Consider the following 19,826-nt stretch of genomic DNA (forward strand, 5'->3'; position numbering starts at 1 on the left):
GTGATAATAATAGTAACAAGCATTACACATGAATGGACATCCATGTGACATGATGGATGTCAATTCTTTCAATCCTGCCTATGGATTTCCGTCAAGTGCTATGTTAGGAGAACTAACATTTTAACCAAAAATAAAATAAAATATTCCTTTGTTTTCCTCTTTTGGTGCAAATTTAACGATTTGATAACCTCCCACGTGTTCAAATATAACACAAAATAATGAATATGAAAATTATGAATCTTCACGATCTAAACTGACAATTACCATACAAATTTATAGGATAATCTGTTCATCTTTAGCACAATTAGAGTTTTTTTTTTCTTTCTAACCACTAGATTAATTCAATTTTTTAAGACCTTGCTTGCTCATTAAGAGATGAGCATATGAGATAGAATTGATTTATTTATTTGCATGTGCTTTTTCAATTTTTCCACTAATCAGAATATATTTTTGCACATGCATTAACATTAAATTTAATCTCTTCGATTAAAATTATCTGAAAGAACAATTACTAAATTTTTAAAAGAAAGGGAACACCCGCGCCACTTGAATAAAAATAATGTTATAAAAAGGAAATCGCGTTATATGACCAATGATAGCTAAATAAGAAAAGGCAAAGTCGTTTCACCCACTCTGAAGGCAGTGGTCATAGTCAAAACCTTCATTCAACAATCTTTTCATATTCTTATTATACATTTTGTTCATTTTTCATTAGGCAATTGCAGATACACATAGAATGGGTCATGGAAATTCGAGACAGGATTGCTCCTCCGGCGATTCCGCCGACGGTTCAAAACCGTCGAGGATAAGAAGACTTCGTCGACGGCTTCGCCTGCACAGTCGCCGCAGTTCTGCTTCACATCCTCAAACTTCTAAGATCCTTAAGGAGGAAGACTTTGCTGGAATCGCTCTCATCCGGATCATTAGCGTAACTTTCTTTAACTACTACTTTATACGAATTTTGTACATTTTTACGCTCTCTGCTAGATATAATACGAATATGTTTACGTTCTGTGTGTGAATTTGTATTTACGCGTAAGTTCTGGAAAAGTCCTTTATGTAGGTAATTCCTTCATATCTTTGCTGAATTTCATACACACTTTGGTCTTTGGTAAATGTAAAGTATATTCGTATTTACGCGTTTTTTTTCAAGCTCTGGAAAGAATCAGTGCGCAACTTGTTGCAACTAATCTCTACGAATTTTGTACATAATTGGGTAAATGTTACACATATATGCATGTTGAGCGTGTGTAATGGCGGAGTTAGAATTTTCAATTAGTGGGTTCAAAATTTGTAGAAATAGACACACGAAGTAGCCAAAGTGGGTTCGACATCTATAATATATACATAAAAAAATATTTTAACCATATATAAATAATATAATTTCCGCTGAAGGGGGTTCGGATTAACCCCTTAGTACAAGGTGGCTCCGCCTCTGAGTGTGTGAATACACTACACATTTATAAATATTTTAAGTTTTGAAAAGATACAGAGTATAACTTTCTCTAACTAATTTACAAATTTTGCAAAAAATTTACACTCAGTCTTATAGATGAATATTTATGCGTAAATATATTGTGTGCTATATGTATGTTTGTTTAAGTTTTGAAAGGATGCAGAGTGTAGTATTCTGTAACTAATCCTACAAAGTTTGCAAAAAATTGTACACAATCTGGTAAATGTAATACATATTGTATGTATTAAGATTTAAGTTACACGTATGTATGAACTTGTGGTTACTTTGTTTCAGGCTGAGATGAAATTTAAGGACAAATGGCTAGCTTGTATTACTCTTGGTGAACAAACTTTTCGCACTCATGTGTCTGATCAGTTAAGTACACGTGCCTGCAGATAGTTGCTTGGTAGTGAATTTGTGTCTTCAACAATGTTCACAGTACATGCACACTGATAAAACATGTATATTGCATAAACATAGTTCGAGAATTCACTTCTGCCACTTCTTGTAATCCACAGTTTTAGTTAGGGATGGGGGTTGCTTATGCTATTTGTTGCTCAGTATGTTGGATGTGAGTACAATGATCAAAGGTTGCTTAGAATTATTTTAACAATTTAAGGATAATTTGCGAAAAATGAAACTAGCTTTTACCTGAAGTATTCTAAATCTCGAGAAGAAAAACAAAGATGAATGAGTTTAAGTTATGATGTACCAGTTTTATTTGACAGAACTGCTTTTGAGATGTGAGCAAGCAAGTGATGAACAAATTTTGAGTTTACCCTTGGGTCTTATATTTTGTTGGACCTGGACAATTGAGTAAATGAAAAAGAGTTAGAACTTTTACGAGGTTCTTTATACCTGCCTGGATACTTCAAAATGCACTAACAGTAACAGACATGAAAAGTGACTGTTTCATCTGGAATTGCAGCTGGAAAACTTGTGCACGTGGTAAATATTTTTGGAGCAAAAAGTTGGAAAATTGCTTCTAATCTTCTGCTTATCTTACAACAGTTCAGAGTGTTATTATCTTGATGTGCTGTATAGTGTATAGAGATTCTTGTTATCTTTGGAATTTTGCTTGCTTTGGATCATATTTCTCCAGAAAATGATAATGTGCCAAGTATGATTTGCACAAAAGTACACCATCTCCTTGTTATTTGGCATTCTTATCAATCTGCAACTGCATTTTATGTATTATAAACTGGAACTTCTGAAGAAGGCTTATCGATTCTTGCCTAGGGGATGTATATGACACATTTCACTTGATTTTCTCCAGCCATTCTATAATGTTGAAAAAGTAAAAAGGGCGTAGTTGTGCTTGGCTTCCCTACTTTTCACACCACAAATTAGTGATTATGTTTCTTTTTGTTCTGTAAATTTCTTTGCAGAACTGACAAGCCGACCTGGAACTCAGTGAGTAAACACTTTTTTTTTTTTTACATCTACCATAAGTTGCTTGTGAAATAACATATATATTTTTAATATGATCAATGCACATATAGCTGAAGCTGATAAAACATTTTTGGCCACAATTATTGTTGCTTCCCCACATTGATTAAATACACTCACTTATTTAAGATGCTTATGGTGATTGTAGAAATTAAAATTTTCAGTCCTTGTACATGCAAAAGTTTCCTTGTGGGTAGGTGTTGAGTGATCTTTCTAGTGTTTAACTTACCTTTTGTTTATCAAGCCCGAGCAAAGTATGATAACTGAAGTCTAGTTAGGCATGTCACAGTGGGTTTGCACTGACATTGCAACCCTGGGAATCTTTGTTCTGCTCAATACACACTAGTCTTGGTTCTACCATCTCATTACATTAGAGTGTTGCTTCTCGGTTAAGCTATCTGTGAGAGAACCTGATCATTCAAGTAAAATCATAAGAAATGAGTAAATAGCCCAAGATCCTTATAAGTTCCTTTAGAAACCTTTATACCTCCTCCCTAACTATATCTGATATGGGCCATTGTATATCTCTGTCAACTTTCTGAATGTGCTAGGATTCATGCGTGAAATGAAAATTGAACTTACAGGGAGGGAATGCACGAACTTAAAGTTTGTTGTGATGCCATGTAAAAGAATTTAAGCTCCCAACAAGTTTTTTTAGGGGAATGTGCAAGCTATGTGTGAATTAGCCCAAATTTTTGTAAGCCCCTTTGCTGCTCATATATCTGATGGGACACTTTGTATATTTCAAACACATCCAAATTCTAGAGAGGATAATGGCAAATTCTAGAAGCTATTTTGACCTTCTTTAGTTTCTTCTTTAAATAATTAATAAGCTGTCTGTGTCAGATTTTACTGATATTTTTTAACCTCAACTTCTATAGGAAAAGAAGCTTCTTTTGGAAAAACACGGAGCACATCTTGCAAGAATATCTGTTTTTGAGGTGCGTCATACTTGTGGTTGTGAAAATAGTGAGGTGCGTCATATTTGACCATTTTAAATCTGAAAAAGGTGAATGGAGGAGCTTGATAATTTCTGGTCATCATGGCTCATGCTGAGAATGTTATTGGTAAAACAAAATTAGGATATATGCTTTCTGTCATTCCAATCATTCATGAATTATGTAGCATCCTGAGATTTATATACAGTTCTCAGGGACAAGATTAAACCTCATCTTTATCTTGATATGCTAGGAACCAGAATACTCTTTGTTGATTTTTTGTTCCCAATTGCGTTCCTTAAGACTTCTGGAGGAAGATATTGTTGTTTCATTTCATCTTTGCATTATGTTGCACTTGGAAATGCCAATATTGGTTTTATCCTACTAGTTGTTACCAAAAGAGAAAAAAACATAAAAAGTAAGAGAAAATCCTCATAAATTACTCACTACTGATTTTATTTTATTTATGGTACAGACCAATAGACTTTCGAGGAACAATCTGATCGGTTACTGTGAGGTTGATCTACTTGAATTTCTCTCTCAGGTGAGTTGCTCTTGAGTTTGAGAAATATCTGCAACAAGTGGCACTGTATTTGTCATGTTTATGTTGTTAACCATGGATTAATCATTTGTAATATAACTGTGCAAGTTCTTGGGTTTACTTGTTTGTAAGAATCATCTTATTTTAATATATAGTATGATAAAATGGCTAACTCTCCTGCCCCCAAGGCCTAGCTCAAGTGGCAAAAGGTGGAGGATTTGTGGCTTATGTCGCAGGTTCAAGCCCCACACTGCAAAGTGAAGCCTGGTATTTAAGTGGAGAAGGGTAGAGGGGCGGACCCATTTCCACCGAGTTTAGAAGGCTGTGATTGGTCCAAAGGGCGGGTCACCGACGGATTTCTCGGTTATAAAAAAAAAAAAAAAAAAAATGGCTAACTCTCCTACTATCGTATTCTTCGATTTTACTATCAACTTTTGTTTTCTTTGCTTTGGTCATCGTACTATTTGTTGTTTCTACTGCTCTTTTCTCCATTATTTTCTCTATGGTTTCTTCACTACTGTATTTCCTTGTCTTATTGATTTTGATATTCTTTACTTGAACTGAGGGTCTATTGGAAACAACCACTCTACTTTCACAATAGGTGTAAGGCTGCATATACACCATTGGTATGTTGTTGTTATTAGACAAAATGGGATTTGTGTTTTCATTTTGGTTTGCTTTGTAAGGTTATGTCATAGGGAAATTAGAACATCTGTTACAGAGAGGGCATATCCACTTATCGAGGACACATTCCTCAAATTGTACTCACATAACAATGTGAATAAATTCTGAATCCTCATTTCTTATAAAGCTTACTGAACTAAGAATTTGTGTGATTTGCCCTATATCAATTGTATATTTGTGCTTTACAATGTTATATGTGATAAGAGGTAGACTAAAGGTGGCCTTTAATGACAAGTCTTAGGAATTTGGAAAAACTTGTTAAAAGCAACTTCAAATAGCAGTTATCACTTTCACTATGCTTGGATTTTGTAAGATAAAATATGGAAGCGGCTTGGTCTTCACTATGCTTAGGTTTTGTAGCGTTTTAGTGGTTACCACTTCAAATAGCAGTTACTTTCATCAAGTATTTGGATAATTCTGTAGCCTGCAAGTCTCATACTGTCATACGTCCAAAGTAGGGTGTTAACCAGTGCAAGAGCAAGGATGTTTTATCAAGATTGATGTAGTTTCATAAGATAATGCTTTTAGAAGTTTTTACTTGTAAGTATTAACAGAACTACAGCAGCCCGTTGACTTGTTAAAAATGTAGATATAGTGTATGGAGCTGCATTCCGTAGATTGCAATATTTGCACCTTTCCTCTACTTGGAGAAAGCTATTCTGTTGTCAAAGGGATCTACTAAAAGTATACCATGCTTTCAGATGTATCCCACACTTCTTGTGGTTAATCTATGTCTGCTGAATAGTAACTTCAATTTTTTGGATTGTTAAATGTGGGCTTGTGGTGTGGCCTAGTCCCTAATCATGAAATCAGGTTTTTCTTCTCTTTCGCAAACCAACCCTTAGCCCAATGCTTAAGAGAATAACTTATCTTGCAGGATTGCAGTTCTGATAATGAGGTTTTTGACTTATTAGACCCATCATCCGCCTCCACAATTGTTGGCCGTATATCTATTTCGTGTTGCATTGAGGTTTGTATTCGCTGGGGACCCATCTACTTTTAATTACTTATGGTAGGTTTCTTTAGGCCCTCATCCCTGATATGTGATTACATTTTCTTGGCAGGACCCCGTTGAGACGGAGAAAACCTTTGTTAGGCGCATCTTATCTATAGTGGTATGTGAAAACTTTACCTATGCTGTCATTCTGGTTGACAGTGATCTGTTAGTGGATCCTTCTGATTTCTGAAGAACAATGCAGTGTAAGCTGGCTAGAAACTGTTTCACCTATATAGGCGTGTCCCTCATTCAACCTTTTTCTTTTTTGTTTCTTGATTCATCAAAAAGAACTGGTGTAATCTTTTCTCTTTCTCTCTCTCTCTCTCTTTTTAAAAAAATTATCAAGATCATCCTATGCATATCACACATATAGGGGCTCAATTTTTAAAAAAGTTGCGATTAAGTATCCAAAAATCATCCATATATCGGAAGAAAAGTGGTATTGAATCATTGTGTTGTGCAATGTGGACCATCCCCTGTTCTGTCTCTTTCACTTTCCACACTGGGCCCTTCACTCCTTTGGAAGTTGTATTGGTTCTTTCTGACCAGGTTGACCAAAAAATGTACTCATTTCCCTTGTCATTAAAATTTAAAAAAACACTCATTTCTTTCTGTTAAAAGAGAGAAGGTAAGTAAAGGTCATTTGCTTACATTGTGTAAATAATTTTCAGTTTATTATAATATACACACTCTCAGTTGCTTCTCTGTTCTTATTACTGTTTGGTAATGAGATGATTTGTGAATTTGAGATTTGTTGTTTTTTCAGGACTGTAATGAAGACGGAGAGCTTTCGTTGGATGAGTTCTCTGATTTGATTGATGCATTTGGAAATAAACTGGCAGCTGAGAAGGTTCGCATCTGAAGAGTATCTTGAGTTCTGATTGTAGTTCTTTTAGAGCCTCTCATGCAACACGTTGTTGGACTTGATTTCTAATCTAGATCACATCCTGTTCAGAATGTGATTTTAATAATGACCTTTTCTCAGCATAATATAATTGCGTTTTTTGAAAAGATACTAAAAACCTGCAGAGAATTCTGGATACATATTTTGTAATTTATTTAGCCAAGGCACACCTTGTATTTTCTGTGAAGACTGCTTAGCAATCTATATTCTGTTTGTCAGAAAGAGGAGATATTCAAGCAAGCTGACAAAAACGGGGATGGTGTTGTTAGCTTGGATGAGTTAGCCACACTTTTGGCGATACAAAATGAAAAGTAAGGCCTTGTAAAATTTGCATTCCTGGAATCAAATGTGATTTTTTCTAGGAATCCTTTCAATGCTCAGGTCTAATGAACTTCAGTGTCTAAATGAGTTCTTTTTTATTTGTGTTACTCCACTATTTAATTAAGTGAGACTTTTGTAGTTCTAGCAATGAGGAGGCAGGGAACTGAGAGAAAAGCGGGGAAGGGGAATGACCAATGGGAACTCCAAATGGAAACTATTCTCTCGTCCTAATAACGTATGCAAACGTCACATGGATCCCATTTGTTAATTTATAATTGTCTGACTAAAGAGTTGGGGAGAAGAGTTAAATTTCTATGTGATGTTTCCTTAGTGTCTTTGCAAGGGTTTGTTCAAGCTTTTATATAGTATCTTCTGCAGAAAGGAAAATGTGAGCCACCATCATAAAATAGGTGTACAAGACTCTTCATTTCTTAAAAAGGATATCCCAACAAATATATGCTTAGGGTGAAAACTATTAGCAACCATCACAAAATAGAAGCACAAGGCTTCCTTTGTTAAAGGAAACATTCTGACAAAGTATTGAACTTGATGATGTACGATCACTTTAGATACTTCATAGCAACTAAAGTAAAGTAAGCTGAAGGTAGTTAGTAATGAATAAAATGGATGAAAACCAAAAGTTACTATGTGTGCCTTTGACACAAGTTTTAGCTTAGAAAGTTAGTTCTTACTGTCTTGCCGATCTTATAACCAGTGGCGGATTTAGGATTTTAAAATTGTGGGTGCTCTCTTAGCTTAATAGTGGTGGAGAAAATTTTCACTAAAGGAGTTCAAAAGATATATAAAAAAAACATGTTGAGAGTGAGATTCGAACTCAGGCTCAACAACACTAAAACAACCTTAAGCACCCACCATGAACCATTGGACCAATCAATCCACTTGCTTACTGGGTGCTCTATGTTAATTTTATACCAATGCTTCTTAATTTTACATAGATATATAGTCTGATACAAGATTAATGGGTGCTCGAGCACCCGACGGACTCTATGTGGGTCCGCCCCTGCTTATTACTATTCTATAGAAAACTTACCTTTTCCCTTTGTAGGCATCTCTATCACATAACACTCTGATAGCACTTTCCAATTCCACCATCTGATTTTAATTTTGTGAACAGCATCTTCATTTATCATTCCATTTTCTTGAAACAATATTCCTAGACATGAGTGCTATGTGATAGAAGGATGCCTATCAAAGTGTAAGGTAGGTTCTATGGAACAATTGTAAGACCGGCAAGGTTGTAGTGAATGTTGGACTGCTAAAGTCAAACATATCCACAAAACGAGTATTGCATAGATGGCAATGCTAAGATGGATGTGCGGTCATACTAGATTAGATAAGATTTAAAATGACCACATTGGTTGCACCATACAGAAGTTGAAGAAGAATTGCTTAGTTTTGTATTATTTATAGGTAATATCTACTTCTTCTACTACTACTACTATTATTATTATTTAACTCATTTTTATTTTATTTGGTATAATGATGACATGAATTGAGATTAAATGGAGAAGTGAAGATTTATATAACCGACCCAACTTGTTTAGGACTGAAGCGTAGTTGTTGTTTTATCTTGCTCTATCATGTGAAAAAAAACATAGTTGTCTTTAAACTCTTTTATATGGTGGTATGTAGCCTGAAAGGTTGTTAACGGGACAATTTTTCTTTAACAATGTACATGAGAATGGATAGAAGTGGGAGACACATAAATTTTTTTTTATCTAGAGATGATCAGAAACCTCCTTGTGAAGTTATCTTGTCAATATCTTTTTTGGACATTCCTAAACTTTTATCCAGAGTTCTATGCCTCAAGAGAAGATTTCTCTTTTTTGGAAGATATAACTATCTGTTGCTGGCTTCATGTTCTTATATTCTCCTGTTGACTCAATGTTCTTCTCTTGCAGGGAACCAATAATTAATTGCTGTCCAGTTTGTGGCGAAGTTCTTGAAGTTTCGGATGGGTTGAATAACATGATTCATATGACCCTGTGTTTTGATGAGGGGACTGGGAATCAGGTTATGACAGGAGGATTCTTGACTGATAAGGAGGCTTCAAGTGGGTGAGAATTATGCAACTTTTCTGCGTCTAATTATTTCTAATAAAATTACTTACCTCTTGATTATTATATTATTTTTTGATATTCTTCTGATTTTTTTAAAAATGAAATATTGAAGTTCACGTACTTGTATAATTCTGTGTAGATGGATGTTCAAACTGAGTGAATGGGCCCATTTTTCAACTTTTGATATCGGTTTAAGGTCTGGTTCAAGTGCTTCACATATCTTGGTATTCTCTCATACTCACTCCATTCCTCACAAGAAATGTTCCTCACCTTTCTGGTATGCAATATGGAACTAACAGCCTTTTTTCCATAGAAACTGAGTGAAGGATCTTAGACATTAAAGTATGCTTTATTTGCCTTGTCTTCTTACATGCTTTATCGGAAAGACCAATTGGCTTTTCCTCTTTTGCTGACTTCAGCGGTATGCATTGCAATTAGATATCGTCTTTAACACTGTTTTGATATGCTATTCAAAATTGACAAGGTGCGGAAGGCAGGACCAAATGTCTTACAAGTAGGGACTTTTCCTGTGTTTTCTCTCTGGATCTGGTATCACATTTTAATTTCAGATTGTGTTTCTAAACCATTTTTGCATGTTTTACTTCATAAAGCTGATGAAATGGGCCTTCTTGAAATTATCACCTAGCAGTAACAGAGTGTTGGATATCTATTGGTAACTCTACCTATTTTGAAGTATCACTGCAGATTCCTTGGCAATATTCAGATGGTAAATTAAGTAGCTTCTAACACTGTTGCTGTGCTAGAAGTGTGTATTCTAGCTCTTGGGCAAAGCCTGTTGGTGTCCAATTCCTTTATATTTGTATTTTCATCCTGTTATCAATTTAGCGTTCTCTCGTGAATTCTGAAGTGCCGTATATGATTCCATTGCTAGCAAAAGTTATTACTTTGAATTGGCTGAAGATTTGGTATCATTTCTTCCTTTGAGACTCGCCTTCTTTTGAATCTTTACATTTAATATCTCTTGGAAATAATCACTGTCTGAGGGCTCACCTATTTCTCCATGGCCCTTTACTGCATTTGTGTAAGATTTATAACGAGCAACTGGATGTTTGTTTCTTTTGTTAATTCATTCTCTCGTTCTTTTGCCTTACATGCAATTTCTGGCAGAAGAGTCTGAGAATTAGAACATGCTGGAAGAAAAGGTTCTTTTGTCCTCTGATGGCATCTGATGTTGCATCCTTGCTTTGTTAGGTTTATGACCGCCGAAAGAAAAGGCTAGTGGAAGAAATAATTGATCGGAAGATAGTCTTGTCAATGAGGGCTATCTATCAGTCTAAATTTGGCCTTGGCCTTATGGATAATGGTATGCTTTTGACTTAATCACTTATTAATATCTTCAATTGTAAGAAGCAATTTTCGTATATATGTTCCATCCATATATAAGCCTATATATGTATATCCATCTTGTTCGTCCCTATGATGTAGATTAGTTTCAGTTTTTGGCCCATACTTGAAATAGCTTCTTCAGCCTTCGGTTTTCAAAAACATAATGGTTTCAGTCCATCTTTAATATATGTATCTCAATCTGTTAGAGATCAGGGATATTTGGTTGCTCCCCATAGTCGAAAACTAAAAGAAGTACAAACAGAAAGCAAACACATCAGAATAAGCTTGATCAATCCAATGCACTTTATTTGATTATTTTTCACATAATCAACATTGCATGGGCCAAAAATTCGTTTTTTCATGGAAAAAGGAAATTATCTGATGTTGATTTGGTATTACCAAACTTCCCCATCATCCTATCTGTTTTCCTTATCTACTTGAGAAATGTACAGTGAGTATCTAGTTAGAGTTAATAAATTGCGGCCCCATCTTTTCTGCTGTGGATCTTGTTGCTGATTATTACCATTTTAACTTTAGTACAGGTGCAAAAGAAATCTTGCGGAGCCTCTCTGAAAAACAGGGCAAGAAAATGGATTCTGCTGAATCTGCTAAAGAAATACCTAACTTCATTGAATTTTTTAAGGTATCCATCCCAGTTAAATATCAACATCATCATTATGATGTCATAATTAATTCTGATTATATATGGTTCTTCATTCATCCTATTAGATTCACTAGCTAGCCTAAGCCAACTGCAGTGAGATTCTGTACTTTTTCTTCAATAAATCAATTTTTCTGTAACATCTTATAGCCAACTTTGGAAAAGAAGTTCTATTTTTTGGAGAATTATAATTATTATCCTTTTGCTTTCCCCATTTAATTCACCCAGGCTACTGTTGTAATGAACTATAGGTGGCCTGGAAGAGATTTTGAATGATAAAAGTTACATCTTTGGATTAAATGAAACTTCCTTTCCATGTATCATGTTCAAAAAGCTATCCCCTCTATCCTTAAAGGGTCCTTTCCCTTTACACTGAAATCTCGTCCATCTTCCTCATATTGGAAGAAGTTTGCTTCAACACTTCTATTACTTTTGACACTATACAATCAAGTTGGATATGCATCATAAATGATTTTTTGGAGTGCGGAATCCTAGTATGTGTTCATTGCTGTGAAAGAGGAAAACTGGATTGCAAGGCCCTTGATTGAATAGTCTTTTGGTTCTGAAATGAGAAATGAGACAATTCTTTTACCCTCATTATGATCTTAAAGCCCCAATCTTTAGATGCTGAAGATGAGATCATTTGTTTGGTGATTTGACTGCATGGCTATTTTATGATGAGCATGTTTTGTGCTTGAATTTATTATAATTTCTATATTTCTTGGCGATATCTATGTATAGTATCTTTTGAAGTACTCTGAAAATATCTTGTTCTTGTAAATTGCTGTGATTGAATTCAATAGTTCTGTTTCAGGATCAAATAAATATGGATGAGGTCAAGTATCCATTGGAGCAATTTAAGGTACGCCAAGACCTTCAGGCAACATGGGCTTTCATTTGAGAGAGTATAGTTTATTCTTTCTTTATTCACTTCAATTCGGTATGCTCCTTGTATATGGAAGCTTCCCATTATCAATGAAACAACACTTGATCTCAAAAAAAAAGTCCTAACTAGGTCTTTGGACTGATTGCAGGAGAATGAACTGATATTAGCAGTGCTATGAATTATGAAAAGAATGAATATAGTTTAGTCTGTTCCTCTCAAGTCTCATATGCTTCAATTTGGTATTACATATAGAAGAAGTGAGTAGATGAACTGAAGCAATTGTTTCTCATGTCATATTATTGTTTCTGCTAGGAGTAGCTGTAGCTATGAGATGGCAACTTGAAATAAAGCACAATTATTTGGCATACATCAAGTCAAAGATGAAATGTGCAAAATGTTTGCGGTATATTACTTGTTTCAGTTGATTGTTGGTGAAATTTAGACATGGACATACAATCGACTGATGAGTGCATAGTGCATACCAAAAAATAATCTATATCCGGGAAACTTATCAATTATCCGCAAAGCAAATGGGAGTTCCATTTTGTATAAAATGGAAAAATATTTTAAATCAATTCGTCTGTTTGCTATCAGTTAATCTAATTAAAGAGAAAGCTTATACAGTGAGGAAGATTGCCGGTCACTTGGATGTACCTTATCTTGATCAATCCAATGCACTTTATTTTATTTGTGATTATTGTTCACATAATATACTAGCATTGTAAATTTTTAATGAAGTGCTCTCTACCATTGCACATCATTTCTTTGATGGTCTCGTAAATTTGGTTTCCAGACATTCAACGAATTTTTCATAAGAGAGTTGAAGCTTGGTGCAAGACCTATTGCTTTTGTAGAACGTGATGATATTGCTGTATGTGCTGCTGATTGCCGTCTGATGGCATTCAACAGTGTTGCTGATAGTATAAGATGTTGGATCAAGGTAAAACCAATTATTGTTAACAAATGTGTGTTTTTCATTATTTCTGGTAAATATTGTGCTGTTTCTCATGATACCAGTAATGATCGCCTAGGGCAGATTAGTTGCGGTGCCTATACAAATTGCTGATTTTGTTTCTCTTATTTCGCCTTTATGTTTGTGTTTTTTTTGATTTCTTAGAAGTTTCAAAAGCTTATTCTCATATACATTGCGATGACAACTACCTTGGTATCTTATGGATTACCTCAGGGTCGAAAGTTTTCCATCCAAGGTCTACTGAATGAAATGTGTTCTAGTGAATTTGCCAATGGAGCTCTAGTGATATTTCGCTTGGCACCACAGGTAGAACTGTTGTGAACCTTCTTCATTGTTGGAGCTATTTCACACTATTAAATATCTCTGTTAAAATTTCTCAATATTAAATTTTTTTGGTTAAGTAAATTTCCAGTGTTGTATTCTGATTTACACCTTTTGGATATGCTGTATCCAAATTCAGGACTATCACCGTTTCCACTTCCCTGTATCTGGAACTATTGAGAAATTTCTTGAACTACCTGGTTGCCTGTATACGGTATGTAGAGTATATTGCTTCTTTGTATGTCGCCTATTTGTTCTTGGCGGTGTATTGCTGCTTCTTTATCAGAGTAATTTTTAAACCCTCCTAAATGATTCATGTTATTCCACCCATCCCACTCCCCTTTTCTTCTCTTTCTTCTAGGTGAATCCTATTGCTGTGAATAGCAAATACTGCAACGTCTTCACAGAGAATAAGAGGGTTGTGTCTATAATTTCCACAGAACACTTTGGAAAGGTATGCCATTTTATGCATTTGATTCTAGTCTTAAAAATATATTTTTTTCATGAAAAAGTTATGTACTACTTTGTTATGTTGTCCTGCTGTCTTTTATTGGCCATGCTAAATTTAGAAGTAATTAATTCTGATAAACGGTATCAGTAATATGAATGACTTTTAAGCATTTACCCAAAACTTTAAGTTGATGGGTGGAGTAGTTTAGGACTATTATGAGCCCTTTCAAAATCCTTTTACAACTGAAGTAGGGCATTGTGTATCTCTAACACACTCCTATGCTTATATTCGAATCCTAGAGTTCACACATAGATTGAAGTCCTGTTCTCTCTTCTCTTTGATTTTTTTTTTTTGAAAGGGTGATGAACTTAATTTTTAAGAGCCTGAAATGAACTAATAGCTCAAGAGTGGGCTAATGGTAATACTTTGATAAATTGCGGGTATGCCATGGAGCTGAGAAAAGGGGTTTACCAGGTTCAAGAGTGACCCTAAATTTGAGAGAATGAACTAACAGGCTAAACGAGTGAGTGTTGGACTTGGAGCAAAGAAATAAACTAAATGGATGGAATTTTTGGGAGAGGTGTGGACAGATATCAAAGTAGGAAATCTATATAGAATTCAGTTGGAAGTATGAAGAAAAAGGGTGTGAAAACAGAATTATGCTAAGAAAATTAGCTTAAATTGACTTGATCACCATGAGGAATCTAACTGTCAAAACCAAAACCATAAGACGATAGGTGGATAGCATATGTCATCGTAAACCTTTGGAAATTTTATGCTTGTATGTTTTAATTTTTTTCAGTAATACCTCCAATTAATGTAATGTGGTTTATTCCTTTACATGTGGAATGAAGTTTTTTCCTGTATTTGTTTTTCTCCTTTCTTTTTACTCTTAAGGGTTAAATTGAGGAGCCCAAATGGTTCCAATTTGGTTGAAAATAGACCTAGAGCGTAGAGTGTCAAACGGGTTGAGGAAGTGGCTGGAGTAGTGATTGAGCTGAGAAAGAAAAACAGAATGATATTCTGTGATACTCCCTCCGTCCCAGTTTATGTGGTACTGTTTGACTTGACACAAAGTTTAAGAAAGAAAGAAAAGCTTTTGGAATTTGTGGTCTAAAATAAACCTTAGACATTTGTGTGACTATTAATCATTTCATTAAGGGTGAAAGGGCAATTTTTAAGTAGAATTGTTTCTAATTATATAAAGGTGACATCCCCCCAAGGCCTAGCTCGAGTGGCAAAAGGTGGAGGATTTGTGGCTTAGGTCACAGGTTCAAGCCCCACACCATGCAGAGCGAAGCCCGGTATTTAAGTGGAGAAGGGCAGAGGGGCGGGCCCATTATCCACCGAGTTTAGAAGGCTGTGATTGGTCCAAAGAGCGGGTCACAGGCGGATTTCTCGGTTATAAAAACGTTTATAGAAAGGTGACATTCTTTTTGAGATAGACTAATAAGTAAACTGGGAAAGTGTGTCACATAAATTGGGAAAGGGAGTATACCATTAGGAAAGTCTACAGAAAAATGGATGTCTAAGAATATATATATAAGCATCAAACGAAGTAACCACAATCTCTTTGATATGCCATCCGAAGTGGACATTTTAAATATCTGAAAATTCAGAATGATACATCTATTCTCCTCTTTATCAGTAAGAGGTTTTTGATTATTATCTTACAACATTTCTCTCATTAGGCTGTGTTTGGTCAAAGCAATGGATCTAGTGACCTATCTCATTGACACGGTTATCAGATCCAGGCCACTTTGTTTGTGTGACTCCTATTTTGAAGTTCCTTTTTGATGGATTTGCTCATCTTTAGAAAATCTCCACGTGAGCATGACTCGATGCTCTATCAATCTATCTTGATATCATCTCCTTGCGGCTATTTTTAATAGTCATTAATGTGTTTTGTCTCTAAGGTGTTGTGTAATCTTCTCACTAAAGCTTCAATCCTTCCATTTTCTGTCTATAGGAGCTCTAAATAAACTTGTTACTAATGCTTAATTGCTTGTACCCGTCTAAGTTGAGTCAACAATTCTGACTTGTTAGTTCAGACATTGAATTCTATGACCTTACTGTGTTTCATTATGCTCAATTTGGTGAAAGAAGCTTTGCTTAATTGACTGCAGGTTGCATTTGTTGCAATTGGAGCAACAATGGTTGGTAGCATTAATTTCTCTAAAAAGGAGGGCGACTATGTGAGAAAAGGGGATGAGGTTCGGTACTTGTGATGTTAGGCTTTTGCTGTCTGAGAATTAAATGATCCTGTTTGACGTCTAATTCACATTTCTTTTTCGTGATTGCAGTTTGGATATTTTTCTTTTGGTGGAAGTACAGTAATTTGTGTCTTTGAAAAGGTAGGTCACCAAGATTTTTCTTTCTAGTGGGAAAACTCCATTTTGCAAGATGTGGATGTGCAAGTGGAAGATTAGACAAATTAAAATGACCACATTCACAGAAGCTTTAGAGATCGTGAACTTTTTAGGGAGTGATGGTGAATTACTTGCCTCATATATTAGCCACCTTACAATGTTCACTCCAAAAACATTTTGTGTCTATACGTAGGATTTTTCACCCTTCCCTTCTCTCGTTTGTCTATTGTGTCCAATTTAAGTCTCTACATCTGGAAGCGCTGCTCCTTAGAGGGAGTAGTAAACAACAAATATGGAAATATCTTGTTTTATGAAATTTAACTATCCTGCTGTTCAGTGATTTTGGCATCTAATCAGTTGAAATATACAGGATTCCATAAGGATAGATGAGGATCTCTTGGAAAATAGTGGAAGATCACTAGAGACCTTGGTATCAGTAGGAATGCAGTTGGGTGTCTCCGTAAAGAAGCAGGGTAACGTGAAGCTGCCAAATTTAAGAAACCTTTCATTATGAGTTTGATATCTTTGTCAACTGTGTAGAGATTAGTCCTAGATTGGACGAATTATTCAAGCTGATTATTGTGCTTAGTTTGTAACTTTTATGGCTTGTCTGCTAAATTATGTTAATTAGTAATTTCTTTCATTTTTCATGAATGAATATACTAATAACATGAATTAGCATTTGCTATTGTTCATTACTGCGATTAATTTGTCATTTCTTATGATGTAGAATGCACGGTATGTTATAACTTGTCACTAGCACTTGTTTTAAGAAAATGTTACATTCTGTACACTGATAATGGATCTTGTCTACATGTAGTTTTGCAGTTCTCATACTTCAATATTGTAGCTTAACTGACTTTCTGAGAAAGATGGCAGTGCAGACAATGGTTAGATGTGAACTTGCATAGCTCTTCTTCTGGATACCAATTTCTTTCTGGGCAATTTCATGACTTGACCTTTTTACTGAGATACCGCTGACCACAGGGAAAATGACATTACATTGTTGTGTATCTTATCAGTGAAATCTTTAGAAGGTTTGTCTGTAACCACCAATGTTATACGGGTAAGGGTTTGGCTGCGCATTGGCAAATCCTACCTGTCCTTGCATTCCATTTTTTTGATACTCTTGCCACATTAGCTGCTCTTCCATTAGTAGTCTCTGTTTCTTCTCCATCTCGGACATCTGAACATATGCTGGTGGAGCTATTGCCAGTGAAGCTGCAAAAGGATCTGTGCCTGGTGCGGCTGTATTAGCTCCACCATTTGCGGTTGGAGGTGCAGGCAATGCTAGCATTGCTGGCCGTCCTGCTGAGCCAAGTGCAACGCTGCTTGCACTTCCAGTAGCCACGACACCTGAGCAGGCTACTGCCTGAGACACTGCTCCTTGTTGGTACATGCCATTGAGCATTAATGTGTCGAAGCCTCCAGGGAGGGAGGTCTTCTGGTTTGACAAATGACTCGCAGACTGAACGAGTGCTGTCTCCCAATCTCCTGAATCGTTGAACGCTTGCCATGGTGAAATGCTTGTTGCAGGATTGGTCGTTGCTTGACCACCATCAAACAACGCTAATGCCAGTTGATCTCCATGTTCTTCCGAAGTTGGAACATCTTCACCCAAGTTTAACAAGTCTCCTTCTTCTTGGGTTTTCTTCACCTTCTTTTCCTCTTCCTCTGTCTTTTCTTCTGGTAATACCTCTGGTGCTGGTAATGCCTTAATTGCATTCATGTCCTCTTCCGGTTCAGTTTTAGGTTCTTGCCTTTTAGTTTCTTGAACGTGCTCAGCAGTTGGTTCGTTCCGCATTGCCTTCCTGCTCTGTTCCCTGAAGGACTTTTCTCGTATAAGGTCATCCATACGCTCGAGTTTCTTAGGTGGAATGATGTCAATATCTGGATATTCAGTAGTGCGTGTAACTCCAACTGTTTTACTCCAATCGTAGAACTGTTCAATCTCCTCATATTGCTTATTAATTCTGAAGAAAATCTCAAGAACCTTCACAGAGTCTGGGATTGATAGTTCTATGAACTTATCAAACAAGAGAGTCGTGATTTCTGTTAAATCATAATATAGCTGGAAACTTTCCTTCACTAATGCATATAGAGCCGCAATCACCACTCGATTGTTCTTTGCAGAACCTGAAACACATATAGTGGAATTTAAAGACTATATATTTGAGAAAAAGAAAGAGTCAGTCGGTAAAATTGGCAAACGAAAAAATGGAAATAGAAACCTGCAGGTCGACAGGCTAAGAATCGCTCAAGAAGTTGCATGAGATGATGAATCCTTGAGAAAACTCGATCATTCTTCATTTCCCTGAGGGGTGTAGCTTTTATACCCCTGGCATTATGGCGAACCTCTTCTTCATCATCATCATCATTGTATGCAAATGCACTGCGTTTTCCCCTACGGTTCTGCATCCTAAACTCCAAATGTTCGTCAAGGTACAAAGCATAAGATCGTACAAAAGCAGAACAATCCCAGGAGTTAGATCTGGAGTCACGAAAATCAGACATGTTAAGAAGCCTTGTTCCTCGCCTTGTGGCAAAGAAAATCTCTTCCTCATAGGATGGATCTCCATCACATAACAGCCTATGGATCAACATGAGTGCCTTAAGCGCCACAACCCAATTCTTGGTCTTGCTAAGGCGTCTGGAAAGGAAATTGACACATGCACCAACATAGGCTCGAGAATAAGAAGTCAAGCTTAGAATCTCCCTTATATGTCTCTCCTCCGGTGGGTACTCATCATGTCGGGTCGCCTTCACGATGGCAACTTCAAGATCGGACAAGGAGGCGCTGCTGCCTACTTTTGCCAAACTTATGCTCGTCTGGTCCTTTACTGCCCCTATTGCTTGTCTAAGCTTGCTTGGACCCATGAGTTGGATTATTTTTCTCTTCAAGGATCCACTGTTAATAACCTGATCGAAGAAATGAAACAAAAACAACAACCCTTAATATTATGTAATGAACATTAATTCAACGTGCATGCATGAAATGTTATTTACATGAGAATTGACTACTTAGTTTATTACGCTAGCTATGCCTGATTTTGTTGTAAGACGTACACTGATGTGAATGTTTGAAAGATGATAGAATAATCAAAAGAAAGAAGGAAGAAATTATATTATTGTTTGTTTTCTTCTCTTCTCTGTCAGCTTAAATTGGGTGAATCTAATGACCGTAGAAATATCCTGTTCTTTAGCATCATTTTGAGGAGGCTAATGGAAATATTTTTCCAAAAACTGAAATACTACTTGCCATCAATGCAATTCTGTCTTAAAACCTTGCATGAAGAGAAACGATTATTATTCAACATTTTAAGGCAATACCAATTTTTCGGAAATGCAACTTAGAGGATCGATCGATTAACTATCACTTTCGACGTGCCACTTTAATTTTAATAAAATTACCATATATTTGTATTATTTTACACGTGAACTATATAT

At 35.9% G+C, this 19,826-nt stretch overlaps 2 protein-coding genes across 2 annotated transcripts; one reads left to right on the top strand and one right to left on the bottom strand.

Moving 5' to 3' along the window:
- The first annotated feature begins 612 nt into the window (after positions 1 to 612).
- LOC125866621 (phosphatidylserine decarboxylase proenzyme 2-like) lies at positions 613 to 17,102 on the top strand. Its single transcript, XM_049546913.1, has 21 exons — positions 613 to 928; positions 1,751 to 1,830; positions 2,845 to 2,869; positions 3,787 to 3,846; positions 4,319 to 4,387; positions 5,946 to 6,038; positions 6,133 to 6,183; positions 6,832 to 6,915; positions 7,189 to 7,280; positions 9,213 to 9,368; positions 9,511 to 9,595; positions 10,584 to 10,695; positions 11,261 to 11,361; positions 12,194 to 12,241; positions 13,059 to 13,205; positions 13,452 to 13,544; positions 13,699 to 13,773; positions 13,921 to 14,013; positions 16,137 to 16,223; positions 16,314 to 16,364; positions 16,750 to 17,102. Exons 1-21 carry the CDS (start codon positions 737 to 739, stop codon positions 16,891 to 16,893), a joined length of 1,938 nt encoding a protein of 645 aa, XP_049402870.1. The 5' UTR covers positions 613 to 736; the 3' UTR covers positions 16,894 to 17,102.
- A 270-nt stretch (positions 17,103 to 17,372) lies between these two features.
- Positions 17,373 to 19,282, bottom strand: LOC125866626 (putative clathrin assembly protein At1g03050). The gene is made up of 2 exons (XM_049546926.1): positions 18,611 to 19,282; positions 17,373 to 18,515 (listed from the first exon to the last, which is right to left on the bottom strand). Exons 1-2 carry the CDS (start codon positions 19,254 to 19,256, stop codon positions 17,410 to 17,412), a joined length of 1,752 nt encoding a protein of 583 aa, XP_049402883.1. The 5' UTR covers positions 19,257 to 19,282; the 3' UTR covers positions 17,373 to 17,409.
- Positions 19,283 to 19,826: the final 544 nt, after the last annotated feature.

This window comes from Solanum stenotomum, chromosome 1, assembly GCF_019186545.1.
Source record: "Solanum stenotomum isolate F172 chromosome 1, ASM1918654v1, whole genome shotgun sequence".
Lineage (NCBI taxonomy): Eukaryota > Viridiplantae > Streptophyta > Magnoliopsida > Solanales > Solanaceae > Solanum > Solanum stenotomum.